The 16,292-nt window shown below is 48.4% G+C and overlaps 1 protein-coding gene across 3 annotated transcripts in view; it reads left to right on the top strand.

Moving 5' to 3' along the window:
• Window positions 1–16,292, top strand: part of LOC309362554 (LIM/homeobox protein LMX-1.2-like) — an 83,584-nt gene that overhangs the window by 59,874 nt on the left and 7,418 nt on the right. For 2 of the 3 annotated variants that reach the window (XM_081898169.1, XM_081898171.1), the window contains 4 exons: window positions 10,997–11,229; window positions 12,976–13,133; window positions 14,590–14,667; window positions 16,051–16,201. In XM_081898169.1, coding sequence (XP_081754295.1) covers window positions 10,997–11,229; window positions 12,976–13,133; window positions 14,590–14,667; window positions 16,051–16,201 — 620 coding nt within the window. The remainder of the gene's footprint in view (window positions 1–10,996; window positions 11,230–12,975; window positions 13,134–14,589; window positions 14,668–16,050; window positions 16,202–16,292) is intronic. The other variant, XM_081898170.1, reaches the window with a different exon arrangement.

Raw genomic sequence — 16,292 nt, 5'->3', positions numbered from 1 at the left:
ATGGAGTGAGGAGGGGAGCCGATGAAGGCAGGTCACCCTGGCGTAGCCATCAATCCCCTAAGATGTAAATTCAGGGGGGATTTCTGGTAAATGCTGTGATTTTTAGACCTTGGAAGATAACAGCCTCCTCCTAAGAAGTGAGGACTAGCAATAGGCTGGTCTGTGTCTGTGTGAGCTGCCACGGTGAGCTGAAGGAATGCTTCACAACAGAGAAGGCAGCTCTGCACCTGAGGAGAAGACACAAATTGGTGGCAAAACACAACTTGCTTCTCCTGTGTACCTCCCACCATGTCCTGGCCGCTTCTAGCCGTCCGTGAGACCCCTGGGCATTATAAAAATTAAAATGGCAACACCTGCAAAACAAACTACGGCACAAAAATTAGAATTTGAATATCCGTGTGTGTGTTTAACAAATGCTTTTCTAGATGAGAGAATGTGTAACTTTTGCTCCACTCTGCATAAAAACAAGTTGTGAAACTGATCAAATGCCAAAAACTAAACTAGTGTCTAAAATTGAGGCCCCCTTTAATCTTGAGTCCCTGGGCCAAATGACGTTTCGGACACCACCACCACCCTGATCAGCCCAGCCTTCCACAGCCTCTCCCTTTGTACTTCCAGACTGTCCCTAGCAGGTGGCAGGTGGTGGGTGGCGTATTCAACCACAAATCCATGCTGTGTAATTAGAGTTGGCTGGGAGATGACTTCCACAACAAACCCACTTCCGCTAAAGAGGAGACTGTGAGGCTGGGATCGGACTGATTTCAAGCAGGGGCAAGGGCTGGGCTGGTGCGACTGCAGCGGCCTCCCTGCCTCTGGTAGAAAAGGGCCAATGGCATCACTGGCCTTGTGAAGTTTTCCTCCCAGCAGCTGCGCTTGGATACAGGAATCAAGCCCAGCTGGAGGAGAAAGCATCTGGGCAAAGAGGCTACAGGCAGAGGTGGACTTTCTTCTCTCAAATTTCAGTGGTGTCCTGTAGGATACTAAAATTCAGTGCCCCCCCCCCCGCCTCTCTTGCTCCGTTCTACGCCCATGTTGTGCTGCCCTCCTGTAGTGTGGCACTCAGTGTGGCCAAACCAGTTGCACCACCCTGACACCGCCTGAGCCTGGGAGGGGATTCTCACCTGAGCATCCAGTTTGCTCTTCATCTTAAACCCACACCCTCTGCTTTCTCTGTGACTATGGCACATCCATGTTTAAACATGCAGATATTGTCAAATTTTAGGCCTGAGATGGAAAAGTCATACTCTCCAAGTTCCCTAATTTTGCCAGGACAGTCGTGAAATTCCTGAAGCTGTCACGGCTTCTGACTTAATCATGGGACGTTCCAAATTCCCCCATGGAAGCAGCTCCTGGGGCAGCAGCAGCAGCAGCCTTGGAAAGGTGGCATGAGGGCTCCTTCGCAAAGCCCTCTCACCTCCTGCCCAAAGCTGTTATTCTTAGGGTGGCCATATTTCAAAAAGTAAAATTCCTGACACCTGCAAAGTTGTTGAGAGATGCTGGAACTCTTCACATGTTGGCTTGGTGTTTCTGGGGACCCACATGGGCAGTGCACTCTGCTTAGGTGGAAGGAGCTTCTCTCTGTGTGTCTTGGGGGGTGGTTGTATGGCCAGCTGGGCATTGGGGTTGGCAGCTCCTCTCCTTTGTTTAGATTAGCGGGTTGGTTTTGCGGCACTTCTCTCCCACCCATCTGCTGTTGAGATGACCAAGTGCAGCAGCCGGACTGCGGCAGAGGCAGCACCAGAAAGACGAGATGTGAGTGAAATTGTCAGCTCTCCCACCCACCCAGAGGAAAACCTCCCTCCTGTCTGGTCATGGTCGCACCAGGCTGCTGAGCCTCTCCTCTCAGGTTGGTGCCACACGAGGGAGGTCTGTTTGGGTGCCTGGGTAGAAAAGGTGGCATATAAATGATATGGTGTGGGGACATACGGACACAGGCATCATAATACATCTATTTACTTACCTCTGCGTACTGTTTTGTCACTTCAGCTTTTTTACATTTTGTTTTAATCTCTGTGCATTACACACACACACACACACACACACCAGGTTTTGCCACACTGCTTGGTTTTTGTTTTTTAAATAATAATATTTCTTAATCAAGTTTCCAGTTTTAAATCACATGTACAACGACAACACAACACACCAACTGCCTACCCTCCAACATTCCTGGGATGCCAATGCCCCTATTTTCATCTGAGGAATTTTGGAGGGTGTGGAATGTGGTGGAGTGGCCTGCACCACTGCAGGCTGTAGGGGTTGGAGGTCGCTTTTAAATGCTTCTCCATGTAAACAATTCCCCGCAATGGAAAAGAAGGGGAATGCAGGGGATGCAAGTTCCAGCCCTGGTTCTTTGCTGTGCCAATACTTGCAGGGTGTTTTTGATGCACGGGAGCATCCCAAAATGTGATACGCGCCCACCCTTCCATCTTCTCTGGAGAGAAGAGGCAGAGTGGAGATGCTGGAACTCTTCACATGTTGGCTTGGTGTTTCTGGGTGAGGGACCCACGGGGGCGGTGCACTCTGCTTAGGTGGAAGGAGCTTCTCTCTGTGTGCTCTCTGCTCTGTCTGCAGTCTGAAGTGGCACGGTCCATTTCCCGACCTCCTTCTGCAACAACCTGTCTATAGACCAGACCTTAGTTGGGCTCTGGAGTTGGTCCCTTTCTCCTTGCCTCATGGTAGGGCTGTCTTGACAGAAGCAGTATGCCACACATTCTTAACATCTGGGATTCCAGGCATGTCCTATGGCTGCCTGAGCTCCTGTGTGCCTCTGCTCACTTGCAAGCCATACTCTTCATATAATCTTCATAAAGACACTGCCACCCTCCATCCCTCACCCGCCAAAGGAAAAGTGCCACCGCAAAGCCTGCTCTGACCATTTCACTCAGGAAAGAGAACAAACACATCCAGGCTTACCTTTTCTAAGTTGTCCATGTATCAAGGATCATGTAATAAGTTAGAAGTTGTTGGAAGAATAGTTTTCATCTTGGAGTAATTGAACCTGGTAAATGCCAAGCCAGATGTTAGCTAGGTCAGAGGCTTATTAAGGGCAGCAGGCCTGGAAGAGCAGTTCTGCTTGCTACCTAACAAAGCAAAGCACATTCAGGTACTGAATATTGCTGGAGAGAGATGGGACAATGGGAGGCAAGTGATTCTTGCTTGCAACTGCTGACGGAAAAGGAACAATGGGGAAGTGGGCATTGTACAAGGGCTTCTGCACTGACTCATCTCAGGGCAGCAGGATCAGTCTCTCTGAAGAGTGGCAACTTGGGAATGCAGCAGCCACATTATTATTATAAATTATTATTGTTATTATTATTATTATTATTATTATTATTATTATTATTATTATTAATATCCCGACCATCTGGCTGGGTTTCCCCAGCAACTCTGGGTGGCTTCCAACAAAAGATTAAAAATACATTAAAATATCAGTCATTAAAAACTTCCCTAAACAGGGCTGCCTTCAGATGTCCACAATGTACCTAATGACCCTGATTTGCCTTCCCCAACCCAGCACCTTCTGGAAGTTGTGAGACAGAAACTCCCAGCTGCCACAGCCAGTGATCAGAGATGCGGGCAGTAGGAGCCCAACAATGCCTGGAGGGCACCAGGCTGGAGACAGTGGCCCCTGGACTATTCCAATCCCTCTTCACTGTGAAATGTCCAAGTTTCATTCTTGTTTTATATGTGTAACTTCTTTACCTGTTCCAATATCCTCAGGGGAAGGGAGGTTTGTACCCAGTACCCAGGAGGACATGGGTGGACCTTGCCTTAGACATAGTAATGGACAACAGATTCTGATCCTGGAAGCTGACTCCAGCTTGGAGGAACTTTGCTTGCCTAGCAGCCGATACGATTAAGGGCCAGGCAGGACAACATACTTTTGGACAAAATCCAAGTAGGCGCTGGAAGTTCAGTAGGGAGGGGGCCTCTCTGACCTGAGCGAGAGGGGCAAGCCCAAACATTGGGCCCTGCTGGAGATGAGCCATGCATCTGAGCCATGGGGGAGCACTGGCCATGAATCCCCCAAAGACCTCAGTGATCTGGCAGGGATATAAAGAGCCAAGTGGTCCCAGGTATCCTGTACCCCAGTTGTAAATCATGCAAGAACCTTGAGCCTGGCCTGGCAGCAGGTGGGCAGCCATTGCAGGCTGTTGAGCACCAGAGCTATGAGCTGGTTATGGTCTGTCCCCATCAACAGTCTAGCCGCAGCCGTTTGCACCATCTGGAGCCTCTTGTCCAGGCCCAAGGGGAAACCCACACTGAGCACTTTGCAATAATCTACAACTATGTGTCTTTCAGAGTTTAAAGGAATGCCCTCTCAACATCCCAGGTCCCCTCAAAATGAGGGGCCATAGTGATCCAAATATTCTGCAGCAGCTGTCCGTATCTGACCAGCAGCAGTCAACACTTGCCAGCACTTGCAATATTATTTGGCCAAACCTCATTTCACCCATCATCAAAACTGTACAATTCTCATGATACATTTTTAAAATTCTGAATGTTAGGTTTTGAGATCAGTTTTGAAATTCCACTGCAGGACTACCTGTCTTTTCCTCCTCGTATATGTGTTGCATCTATATTCTCCCCAGGAACTCACATGGTTCTCTCCCCCTCCCCTCCATTTTATTTGCACAACAACCCTGCCAAGTAGGTTAGGCCAACTGGCTCAAGGCCACCCAGCCTTCAGCTTCTGGCCTGATTGGGGGTTTGAACCCAGGTCACTTAGATTCCAGCCCAACACAATCTTCCCGCTACTCCAGGGGTCAGCAAACTTTTTCAGCAGGGGACTGGTCCACTGTCCCTCAGACCTTGTGAGGGACCGGATTATATTTAGTGGCTGGGCGGGGGTGAGTCAACAAATTCCTATCCCCACAAATACCCCAGAGATGCATTTCAAATAAAAAGACACATTCTACTCATGTAAAAACACGCTGATTCCCGGACCGTCCGCGGGCCAGATTGAGAAGGCGACTGGGCTGGATCCGGCCCCCGGGCCTTAGCGTGCCTACCCATGCGCTGCACCACCCACCCTGGCTTTCCATACATCCTTGCCTGCACTCTTTCTCTCTGGCGCTCAGGCTCTGCTTCTGTTTGTCTACATCTATATGCCTGCCTCGTTCTCAGCCCAGGAATCCTGCCCAGCCTTGCCCTGCAATCAGAACAGCCCCAGCCTATTCAAGCAAAAGTGCAGGTCCAGGCGGGCGGCATTCGGAAGGGATGAGTGGCCCTCCTGGTTAAATCCTCTCCATCCCGCGCTCGGCAAGAGTTTGCTGGGAGGATTAACCCACGTCTTGTTCTCAATCCTGGTTTATGAGTTTCCCTGCTGGCTGGGAGGATCGTGTGTGTTTAAACAACAGCCTAATTAATCCTCATTTTATTACTTTCTCTTGTCAAGTGGCTAAAGAGAAGCTGTCAGCCCAGTGAGCCGCCCCACACACGTTTGCGTAGCTCCCAAATTGCTTCATCAGAACCATCTGCTGCAAACGCCTTTGCTGGGCTTATTTATTCCTGCCTTCAAACGCCTCTCCTTCCAGGGGCAGAAGATGTTAAAAGAAGTCTGAGGGTCATGAATCCAGCGGGGGGGGGGGATTGTGTCTTCGGTGGAAGGAGTGGCTGTCAAATTGGCAGGTGATGCTACAGGTAGGGAAGAAAATGGGATCTGCAAAAAATTAGAAGAGACAGAGCTGGACAATTCAGGTAGATTTCACTTAAACTGAAGGATTCCTCTGACACAGCAAGGGAAAAATGCAATGGGAGATTTACAGATTTATCTGTGTTGACATCTGGAAAAAGACCTTAGCCCCTACTTCATTTGCAGTATGTAATGCTTGCAAATCGTTGAAACTGATTTTATTTTATAAATTTCTATTCCACTTTTTCCAAAGCTCACTCTTCCTTAAAGCTGCAACATTTATTCAATCTGTTAGAACAGGTGATTAGGGATCTAGAATTAAGGGTGATACTAAACGACTAAACAACAACAACAACAATAAATACATACAGTATCAGATAGGTAGCCGTGTTGGTCTGCCATAGTCAAAACAAAAAAAATTCCTTCCAATAGCACCTTAAAGACCAACTAAGTTAGTTCTTGGTATGAGCTTTTGTGTGCATGCACACGTCTTCAGATTGATCAGACAGAAGATTATTATAATTTTAGAAGCTGCAGGGGTCTCTTTTTCTGTGTGCAAGAGGTAAAAAAAATGCATCTTCTGAGATGATGCTGGTGTGTGTCATTGCAGGCATTATCTCAAACCTAAAGAAGTATTCTTCTTTTTGTCTTTGAAAGTGTTTTTCTCGCATGCAGACTTGTGCAGATTTATTCCACCAGTTAACAGATCAAGTGACCAAAACTGACGGCTTTGGAGGAGTACATAAACACTGGTTCAAGTTTTTTTGTAAGCCCTTGAGGGTGTTTTTTCTCTGCGTTTCTTCTCTTGCTGTTTGTGGCCCACTCTGATCAGGATAATATCGCTTGATAGATGGGTGATCTTGCCTCACAGCAGAAGGCTGAACAGTGGGGCAGGGAGGCGTGGAGGCCTTCCTGCCTCAGTCATTCTAAGCATAAGTCATGCCTCATGCCATTTCACTGGTGTTGGGGGGGGGGGCATTTCCCAGTCTCCATTAGCATCCCTTGAAAATCCTGCTGCACTGGAAGGTGAAATGCAAGATTGCATTGTTCACCAATCTTCCATTGAGAATGGCATCCTCTCTGTGGCATTCTTCCTGTGCTGAATCATTTCACTCACCTCTTGACAATATCATTTTGGCTGGTTTATTACATGAATCTCCTGCCGTTCCTTCCTCCTGAGCTCAACACAGCATGCTTGGTTCTCCCCTGTCTTCTCACAGCAATCCTGTGAGGTAGGATAAGTTCACCCACTGATCTTCATGACTGAGTTGAAACTGAATTGAACGTGGATTTCATCAGTTTGGAGTGCAGTTCTCTACCCACGACACCTTACTGGCTCTCTCGTGTGTTGTATGTGGTTCTCCAACTCCTGCTTCTTTCTGTTAGAGGCCAGGATGTGATCTGGCAGGGCAGAAACTTTCAGTATAGCATCATCACATTGCAGGGTACGTGAAACTCTGTGTCACAAATAATATGGCATGGGGGTGCGGTTTTCCATGGTAGCCTCTTGTTCTTCTACAATGTGTTGCTTCATGCTGATTCAACTGTAATAATAATTAGATGTCATTTATTTTAAATAATTTACACCCCACTTAAAAAAACTATTCCCCCCCAAGCAGCTTACAAGGGGGGGGGGGACCCACAGACATAACAACAAAACACACATTAAAAATAAATTGGCATTTCAAACCGGGATGGGGAGCTTGCCCCACCCCAGCCATTGCTGAACTACGACTCCCATCACCCTAATACTGATCATGCAGATGGGGGCTGATGGGGGCTGCAGTTTAGCAACACTTGTAGGGCCACAGGCTCCCCATCCCTGACTGAAAAATAATTTGCACATTTAAAATGTTGCTTTCCACACTGTGAAAGTACAAAATACTCAAGGAGTTCCTCTCACTGTTTCAAAGTGAGATCTTAGTGAGATGCTGCACCTAGCTGGAAGGTTAGAAAAAGGCTTCTGACTCTTGGGAGGGGAAATCTGAGCTCTGGTACTTTTCCATTTCTAACCTGTTCCATCAGAATTGGTGTGCCAGCTAGAGAGATCCATTCCTTGCCTTTTGTCCTCCCCACCACCGCCTGATGATGCAAGTCATACCTAGGGTTGCCAGCTTTTTCTAAAGGCTCTGCTCCTGTGCCTGTAACAGCAGCCCAACCTCCAGAAATCCAAGAGGACAACTGTCCCCATCCCTCTATTTGTTTCTCATCCCCTGCTGTTTGGGGTAATCTGCTGTGCCCCATTGCTGCTCTGAGTTTGCTTAGAATTCCTCAACATTCCTCCTTCTCTGCCCTGGGCGTGCCCTCCTGTTGGTCAGGGTGAAATGCCATAATGCCACCATCATTTTACGGAGGGCATTACACTGGTCAACAACAAATTTGTTGTCTGCGGGTTTTTTTCAGTTGATTTAGGACGAATCTGATGCACTGAATCCAAAAATCACATTGGTATTGCTCAATCAGGTCAAGTTTTTGAGCTATGGCCACATGTCTTTTTTTACGTTTTTGTTCACATGTACGCTTGTGTGGAGCATTTTAGAAGAAGTTGGTGGGGGTAAAATGCCATGTTGAATAATTGTTTTGATTGGAAATTATTATTTTAATAACAAGAAGTATTCAGGTCCGATAGTTCTGGGTGATTATGTCAAAAGGGATCAATTTGAAGTCATAAAACCTCAAAATCTTCCATAAATTGGTGCAGCTGGGATCAACAGAAAGAACCGGAGCAGCCTCAAGTATCCTGATCTTCAATCAGCACGTCGTCCTGTAGCTCATTGTGATGAAATTCCAGTGCCTATCTTCGGAGAACTTCCTGACATTAGTGACGAAGATGCCTCCAGTGTTGAAGGAAATGAAGAAGAAGAAGTGGTTCTTGAAGATGATGCTCCACATCCATTTTCCCAAAAGGAGTTGAATGATCTAGTTCGTGACCTCAGCTTGTCAAAGGACTCTGCCGAACTGTTGGCATCCAGATTGAAGGAAAAAACCTCCTCTCTGACAGTGCTCGCATCAGCTTCTTCCGCAACAGGCATAAAGAGTACCTCCATTTTTTCTCGGAAGAGAAGGACTTGGTGTACTGTGCAGATATTGTGCAGCTTCTGCTCAAGCTTGGAGTGCCACAGTATGAACCCAAAGATTGGAGACTGTTCATTGACAGCAGCAAGTGATCACTGAAATGTGTTCTGCTACACAACGGCAACCAGTTTGCCTCTAAACCCCTGGCTCACTCGAGTACAATGAAGGAGAACTATGAAGCAGTGAAGTATGTGCTGGAGAAAATTGGTTATGATCAGCATAAGTGGTTATTTGTGTTGACCTGAAGATGGTGAACTTTTTGTTGGGACAACAGTCTGGCTTCACCAAGTACCCATGTTTTCTGTGCATGTGGGATAGTAGGGACCGTGCTCAGCATTACACGAAGAAGGACTGGCCTGTGCGGGAGGAACTGGTGCCTTGCAAAGAAAGGAACGTCATCAACGACCCTTTGGTGGACAGAGACAGAATACTCTTCCCACCGCTGCACATCAAGCTCGGCTTAATCAAGCAGTTCACCAAGGCTCTGGACAAGGATGGTGACTGCTTCACTTACTTGTGCCAGGCTTTTCCAGGATTGACCATGGAGAAGTTGAAAGCTGGCATCTTTGATGGTCCTCAGATCCGTCAGCTCATCAGAGATCCAGAGTCGGAAACTCAATGAACGAAGTGGAACTGGAACCGTGGAAGGGATTTGTTCTGGTAGTGAAGAACTTTCTTGGCAACAATAAGGCCAGAAACTACGCAGAACTTGTCAACAACATGCTGACTGCTTTCAGAAACCTGGGCTGCAACATGAGCGTCAAGATGCACTACCTATTTTCACATATGGACCGGTTTCCTGAGAACCTGGGTTCAATGAGTGACGAGCAGGGGGAGAGATTCCATCAGGACATGAAAGAGATGGAGACCAGGTATCAGGGTCGCTGGGATGCAGTCATGATGGCTGACTACTGTTGGACTCTGAAGAGAGACCTCCCTGCCGCTGAGCATTCCAGGAGTTCCAAGAAACGGATGTTCAAGCCCTGAAGTTTGAAAAATGGTGAAGCAACATGCAATTAATGTGTACTTACCTTTATCAATGCCCACCATTCAGTTTACAGTAAACCTGACCTGATGGAGAGAAACAGATGCCATTTCCTGATTCAGCAGTGCAAAAATACCCTAAATCAGTTGTAGAAATCTAGACAACATTCAAAAAGTAAAAAATTGTTGCCCAGTGTGACACTTCCCTTAAATTGGAGGAGCTAAAGCCTTGCAAGGAGTTCCAAGCAGAGAACTTGCCCCATCATTTCCCTCATAATCGTCGATCAGGATTTGTTTTTGTTTATGTTTAGGAACCTCAGTAAGAAAATTATTATGTGTCCAGCAATCTGGATTTAACTAAATCAAAGGAAAAGCCAACAATAAACAGTTAACTATTTATTATTTCTAAAACATACAGATAAATCAAAGTAAAATAAAGGGAAAGCCATAGGCCTTGCCACCTCACAGTGAAGTAAAGATGGAACAAGAAGTTGCCTTGGCAAATGTATTTTCCCAAACCTGTGTTTGCTGAGATAACAGATGTGAGTATGGATGAAGCATTTGCTCAAGAGAATCAGCTGGCAGGGAAGATGGTCAGCCCATTGCTTTCTTGCTGATTCTCCCCTACAAACCCATGGAAGTGGTACGAAGAGCCCTACGGGATCTAATCCAGCATCTTGTGGTCACAATGGATGAGAGACGCTCTGGGGGGAAATATATATAAGCAGCTCTGAGCTTCTTAGACGAAGAGCAGGGCAGGTAAATCCTAGCTTGGGATTTGGATTTCTTTTTCTTTTTGGCTGAGGGCTTGCATAGCCTTGTTGTCCACCTGGGAGAACAGACCTGGCACGTCTGAATGAACCATGAAAACAAAAGGGTTGGTATGTTTGCAGGCTCTGGGGGCAAAGCCACCCCAGCAGAGAGTGGTGGTGAAGCAGGAACTAGCTCTGCCTCTTGCCTTCCTGGTAGCTGGCCGGGCTGAGTTGACATCTATCACCCGAGATCCTTCCTTAACAAATGGCCAAGTCTGTCCGTCCGGCCTGAGGTAAGTCAGACTCACTCATGGCTGATCAGATAGGAAAATCTTCATAAATTGGAAAAGAGTTCCAGACTCCAGGCTGCTGATGTGCCACACCTTATTAACACACCCAGGAATGTATGTAGGTTCACCAAGCAAATGTAGCTGCACACAGGTAGGTGCACCAAGCCTAGCAAAAATGGACTAGGTGGACTTCATTGCAAGGGTGGTCTCTTTCCACCATATTTGCTTTGCCTCAATGTCTGGCTCCCCTTTTTTCTCAGGCTCTTCCAGACTAAATGCAGTGGTTGCCTCAAAGCAGTGGCTCCCTCAGAGTTCATCATGCGGGTGCTGGAAAACGTCTATCATGTCCACTGTTTCTCCTGCTGTGAGTGCGAGAGGCGGCTGCAGCGTGGTGATGAGTTTGTACTCAAAGAAGGGCAGCTGCTTTGCCGCAGTGACTATGAGAAGGAGAGAGACATGCTGAGCGCCATCAGCCCCGCTCCCACCGAGTCAGGTGAGAGGCAAGAGCAGTGAGACTTTCTTTGTAGGGATGGAGGCAAATGTCTCTGAGCATGGGCAGAGTCACCACTCCAGAGTCCTATCACCAGCTCTCGGGCATCTGAGGCTACATAAGCACAGTCCTATGTAGGAAAATGGATACCATGCCCTCCCACTCAAGTTCCAAATTTGCCATCCACAAAGCCCCCATCTGCAATCCAAATCACACTTCTGTGGGGTGGGGCAGGGGAAACCCAACAAATTCAGGATGATTTACTTCTGAATAGCCATGCTTAAGAATGCAATGCACAAGTTCCTGTTTCAACCAGGAACAACAAGGCTTTGTGGCATCCTCCTGTGAAGCTGCTGACCTTAGATAAGGGGCTAGAATGAACAGGTGCAACCTTAAAAGACAGAGGGTTGTACCCAAAGCTACTCCTGCTTAGAGCAGACCCACTGAAATGAATGAACCTATGTTCTAACATGTTCCTATCCATGCAGCAGGAGCCTGAGGGGCACCCTCCTCCAATGTGTGCATGCCGTGTCTCCACTCGCACTCGCTCCAGGCCTCCTCTGCTGCGCCATCTCTGCACCCATCTCACTGCTTGCATGCAGCACTGGCTCACAGGAGAGGCAGGGGCCGTGGCATCCTCCCAGCGGAAGCAGTGCTCAGCTCCTCAGAATGGGGCAAGGGGGCTGTCGCAGCCGACCCTACTATGAGCCAAGGTGAACCGACTGCCTCAGGCAGCAGAAGCCCACCAGGCAGTGTTCCCCAGGCACAAACACACCCGCCAGGGAAGCAGAACCAACAGTGGCAGCGGAGTTTGGTGAGATCTCACAAGAGTTCTCTAAAATCTCATGAGATCTTGTGCAGAGCATGGGATGTCGTGAGATTTTTGTGAGCTCTCACTAGAAGCAGGCACAGCTGTTTTGCAGTTGCTACCACGCAACCCAGGCAAGGCAGGCTTTTGGGGGGGCAGTTGCAGAGCTGCAGTGGGGCAGCATGTTCCCCTTTGGCCACAAGTAGCAAAATGCAACATTGAGCCTCTGGTGGCAGCAGTTGGCTCAATGCCACCTCAGCCTGACATCTTCAGGAGAAGGCTCAGGAGTAAACCTGACACCAGTCTGGAGTGGAGTCCCTTCCGGCAACTCCTGCAGCCAAGCTGGTGCCAAATGTCTTGCTCTGCTTTCCTTTGGACCACCTCAGCAAGGCCAGGTCTTGTCATCTGGACAGTCCAAGACCTCCATCCACACTGCCCAGGCTTGTGCCCCAAAGAGGCCATGCTTGTTTGTTGCAGCAAAAGCAACAAAAATATTGCGCCCCTTAAAGATGAATCAGTTTTTTAATGCCATAAGCTTTTGCAGCATCTGATGGAATAGACTATGGACCACAAAGGCTGGTGGCATTTAAGGTGCCGCCTCAATTCTCATTTGTAAGGCTTCTCATTAAGATGAAAGAAATAGGAGACCTAGCCAGTATACATGCTAGCAATGCTAATTTACCGGTACATTTTCCCTGGGGGGCTTCCAGATGTTGTTGGACTCCAACTCCCTTCAGTCCCACTCAGCTTGGCCAACCGAAGGATCAGGGGAGACATATTTTGGCAACAACTGGGGAGCTGCAGGTTCCCCGTCCACAGCACAGATCCCTGAGGCAGGGGCTCCTGCGTTTCTTGAAGGGGGCAGGACAGAGAAGCTGTCTCCCACTGGGCACCCAATGTGGGGGGATCCTGAGTCCGGTGTTTTCCTTTTCCCTTCATAGTGAAGAGTGAGGATGAAGATGGGAGCCACCCGCAGGGCAAAGGCAGCGAGGAAGCCAAGGACCACAAGCGCTCCAAGCGGCCACGGACCATCCTCACCACACAGCAGCGCCGTGCCTTCAAGGCCTCCTTCGAAGTCTCCTCCAAGCCCTGCCGGAAGGTCCAGTATCACGGAAGATCCCTTTGCATGGGGGGGGGGATAAGAGAGTTTCCCGCCCTCTCCTCCTGTCCCCCCTCCCCATTGGCTGTTGGGGGTGGGAGAACCCCCAGAACACCGGGGGGTCAGGGGAGAAGACGGCAGATTGTTGCCTTAGGCAAGCAGTAATGTTTGCACTGACGGGAAAAGTGGCTTAGCAATATCCTGAATTCTTCCCATAGGATTGGGGAGAGATTAATTTTAGTTCACATTTTGATATCAACCTATTTTTAATGCAAACCTAATTTTAATGCAAAATATTACATGAAGTGAAATGCAGCTATTCATCAAAATTCATTCAGCTCTGATCCAGTTCTCCAACTAATGTGTCATATATATATATATATATATATATATATATAGAGAGAGAGAGAGAGAGAGAGAGAGAGAGAGAGAGAGAGAAAGTGTGCAATTATTAGTATTAGTATTGTATACCACCCATCTGGCTGGGTTTCTCCAGCCACTCTGGGCAGCTTACAGCATACATAAAACATCAAACATTCAAAATGCATTTGTTGTCATCAATTTATTAATTGCCTTCTAAACCTCCATTCAAGGCAATAAGATGATTTTAAAAAGTTTTTTAAACAAAACACTTAAAGCAAGACACAGGCCACAACAAGCCCACACTCAGTTCACAGAATCATAGAATCTGAGAGCGGGAGGGACCAGCCAGTGTCATGTCGTCCGACCCCCACAATGCAGGCATCTCAATATGCAACCCCCCCCCATCCAATTTGAAACCAGACCAGACCCTGCATAGCTTTGCAAATGTTAGGGGGGAATTGTTTATAAAAGTGTCTGTTAGGAGAAACGTCACTAAACTCTGACAAAATTTCATGGGAACTTTGTGCATTTTTAAACAAATCACAAGCTGGAAATGTGGAGAACTGAATTTAAGACTGGAAGATAAAAATAAAGGGTGAGAGACCAACATTAGTTTTGTCGATCCCTACCCACAGACAATGTTGTAGGCCATGGGTAGGCAAACTAAGGATTGGGGGCCTGATCCAGCCCAATCACCTTTTAAATCCGGCCTGTGGACGATCCGGGAATCAGCGTGTTTTTACATGAGTGGAATGAGTGCTTTTACGTATTTAAAATGCATCTCTGGGTTATTTGTGGGGCATAGGAATTCATTCATTTTTCTTCTTCAAAATATAGTCCGGCCCCCCACAAGGGCTGAGGGACAGTGGACTGGCCCTGCTGAAAAAGTTTGCTGACCCCTGCTGTAGGCTGAACAAGCCCCACTTTCAGCCCTGAGGAGTTGGAGGCGGGTAGATTGCTTTTTTTTAGCAATCAGGTGTGGGGAGAGAAGAACTTGCAAATCCTTTGGCAGCGCATAGCATCTCTTAGCCCCAACCTGAGAGGGATGGAACTCTTTTTAACCAGACGCTTTTCCACTCTCCACGCTGGGCAGGTGAGGGAGACGTTGGCAGCTGAAACAGGCTTGACTGTTCGGGTGGTGCAAGTTTGGTTCCAGAATCAAAGGGCCAAGGTGAGTGACGGCCTCAGAGCTTTACATTTGAGTTGCAACCTATCTCTGACTAAACAGGAGGAAGAGGAAGGGGCATCTCTCTCTGCCAGAGTCGGGCAGGGGAAGGGGGTGCAGTGGGTGTCACCCACTGAAGGGGGTGACAAAATGTCGGGCGGCACTCACCGTGGGGCCCTGCAGCGCACCCAAGCCATGCGTCTCTCCTGGGAGTGACACAGTGGCTTGGGCGCCCGCAGGCTCCACGCTACCCCAAACGGTCTGATGGCGCCTCCCCCACAGCTGTAGGGCGGCCGAGTGGGAGGAGGCAGGCAGACCCCTTGGAGGCCCCACAGAGTGTCCTGACCCAGCTCCCCCTGCCCCCGTGGGCAGCTGGTCCCGCCCCTGGGCACAGGGCACGCACGCCTCCCAGGTGCCCGATTGGCTTGCTCCGCCGCTAGCCAAAGTTATCCAGGGCTGTGAAGCTGGAACTCTCAGGCCTCTGAGCAACACACCATCCCTGACCATTATTAAGAGGAGGAACACCTTTGGCTGTCAAATTCTGGCTCTTATCCCAAATAGGCCCCTAAACGTTTAGTAGGTGGGCTATAAATGCTGAAACAAACCAAGAGCGCACACTTTTGGCAATTGCAGCTGTGCTCTCTCCATTCCTAGAGCACCTATGCTTTTGCCTTGGCAAGGGCTCCTGTGCCAGGCAGAAATTCACCAGATCTTCCTCTCAGCATTCCTACTTATTCAAGCTGGGATTCCTGCACTTGTTGAATTTCTGCCTGTCATGAAGCTATTAAGGGCACAGGAACTGTACAAAAACCCAGCAAAAAAGAAGTGGCAGCCCTTGCTGAGTCTGGTGTTTTAGAGTTGTTTTTAAATGTGGGTGCAATATGAATCAGTGCCAATTTTATTCACTGACCCAGCAGCAATGCCTTGAGCTGTGGTTTCTGGTCTGCAAGAAGTAGCCAGAGAACAATATTTATCTCCCTGTTGTGGAAAACCACATCTTTTGCTATTATTGAAGATAATTCATTACACTTCAGCCAAAGTTCTCTGAGCAACTTTACAGAGCAGCATCATGCCTGCTGACTTCCTCAGCTTAAACCACGGTTAAAACTTAAGGAGTAGTCTATCTTAAGGGGCCGTCTTTCTGCCTTCCTTCCTTCCTTCCTTCCTTCCTTCCTTCCTTCCTTCCTTCCTTCCTTCCTTCCTTCCTTCCTTTTCTTCTTGTCAGCTGGCAACCTTAGTTGGTGCAGCAGTGGCGGGAGGGAGGAGAGCATCAGATGCAAGGCAGGGGCAGGTGTGTGGCACTGGCCTCGGAAGGGGACAGACCCCCTCGCCCCAATTTAGGAGGGGGATTCTGTCCTCCCTTCCCCCTTTTGTTGCACCCCTGCCCAGGAGCATCCGTCCTCCTCCTTGCAGATGAAGAAGATCGCCCGCAGGCAGCAGCAGCAGCAGCAGCAGGAGCAGGAGCAGCTGGGCAATCCACGCCTGGGCACCGGAAGGGGGACCGGAAGGAGCAGCAGGCAAAGCAATGAAGACAGCGAAGGTGAGAATCTCTGGCAGAAACTCGAGGGCACCTGAGTCCCTTGGTGTCAGGAGCTGGAGTCAGGCGGAGGTCAGCAACAAAACAATAAAGC

The sequence above is a fragment of the Podarcis melisellensis genome (assembly GCF_964234715.1).
Source record: "Podarcis melisellensis genome assembly, chromosome: 2".
In the NCBI taxonomy this organism is placed as follows: domain Eukaryota; kingdom Metazoa; phylum Chordata; class Lepidosauria; order Squamata; family Lacertidae; genus Podarcis; species Podarcis melisellensis.
This window is presented reverse-complemented; position numbering and strand designations above follow the sequence as displayed.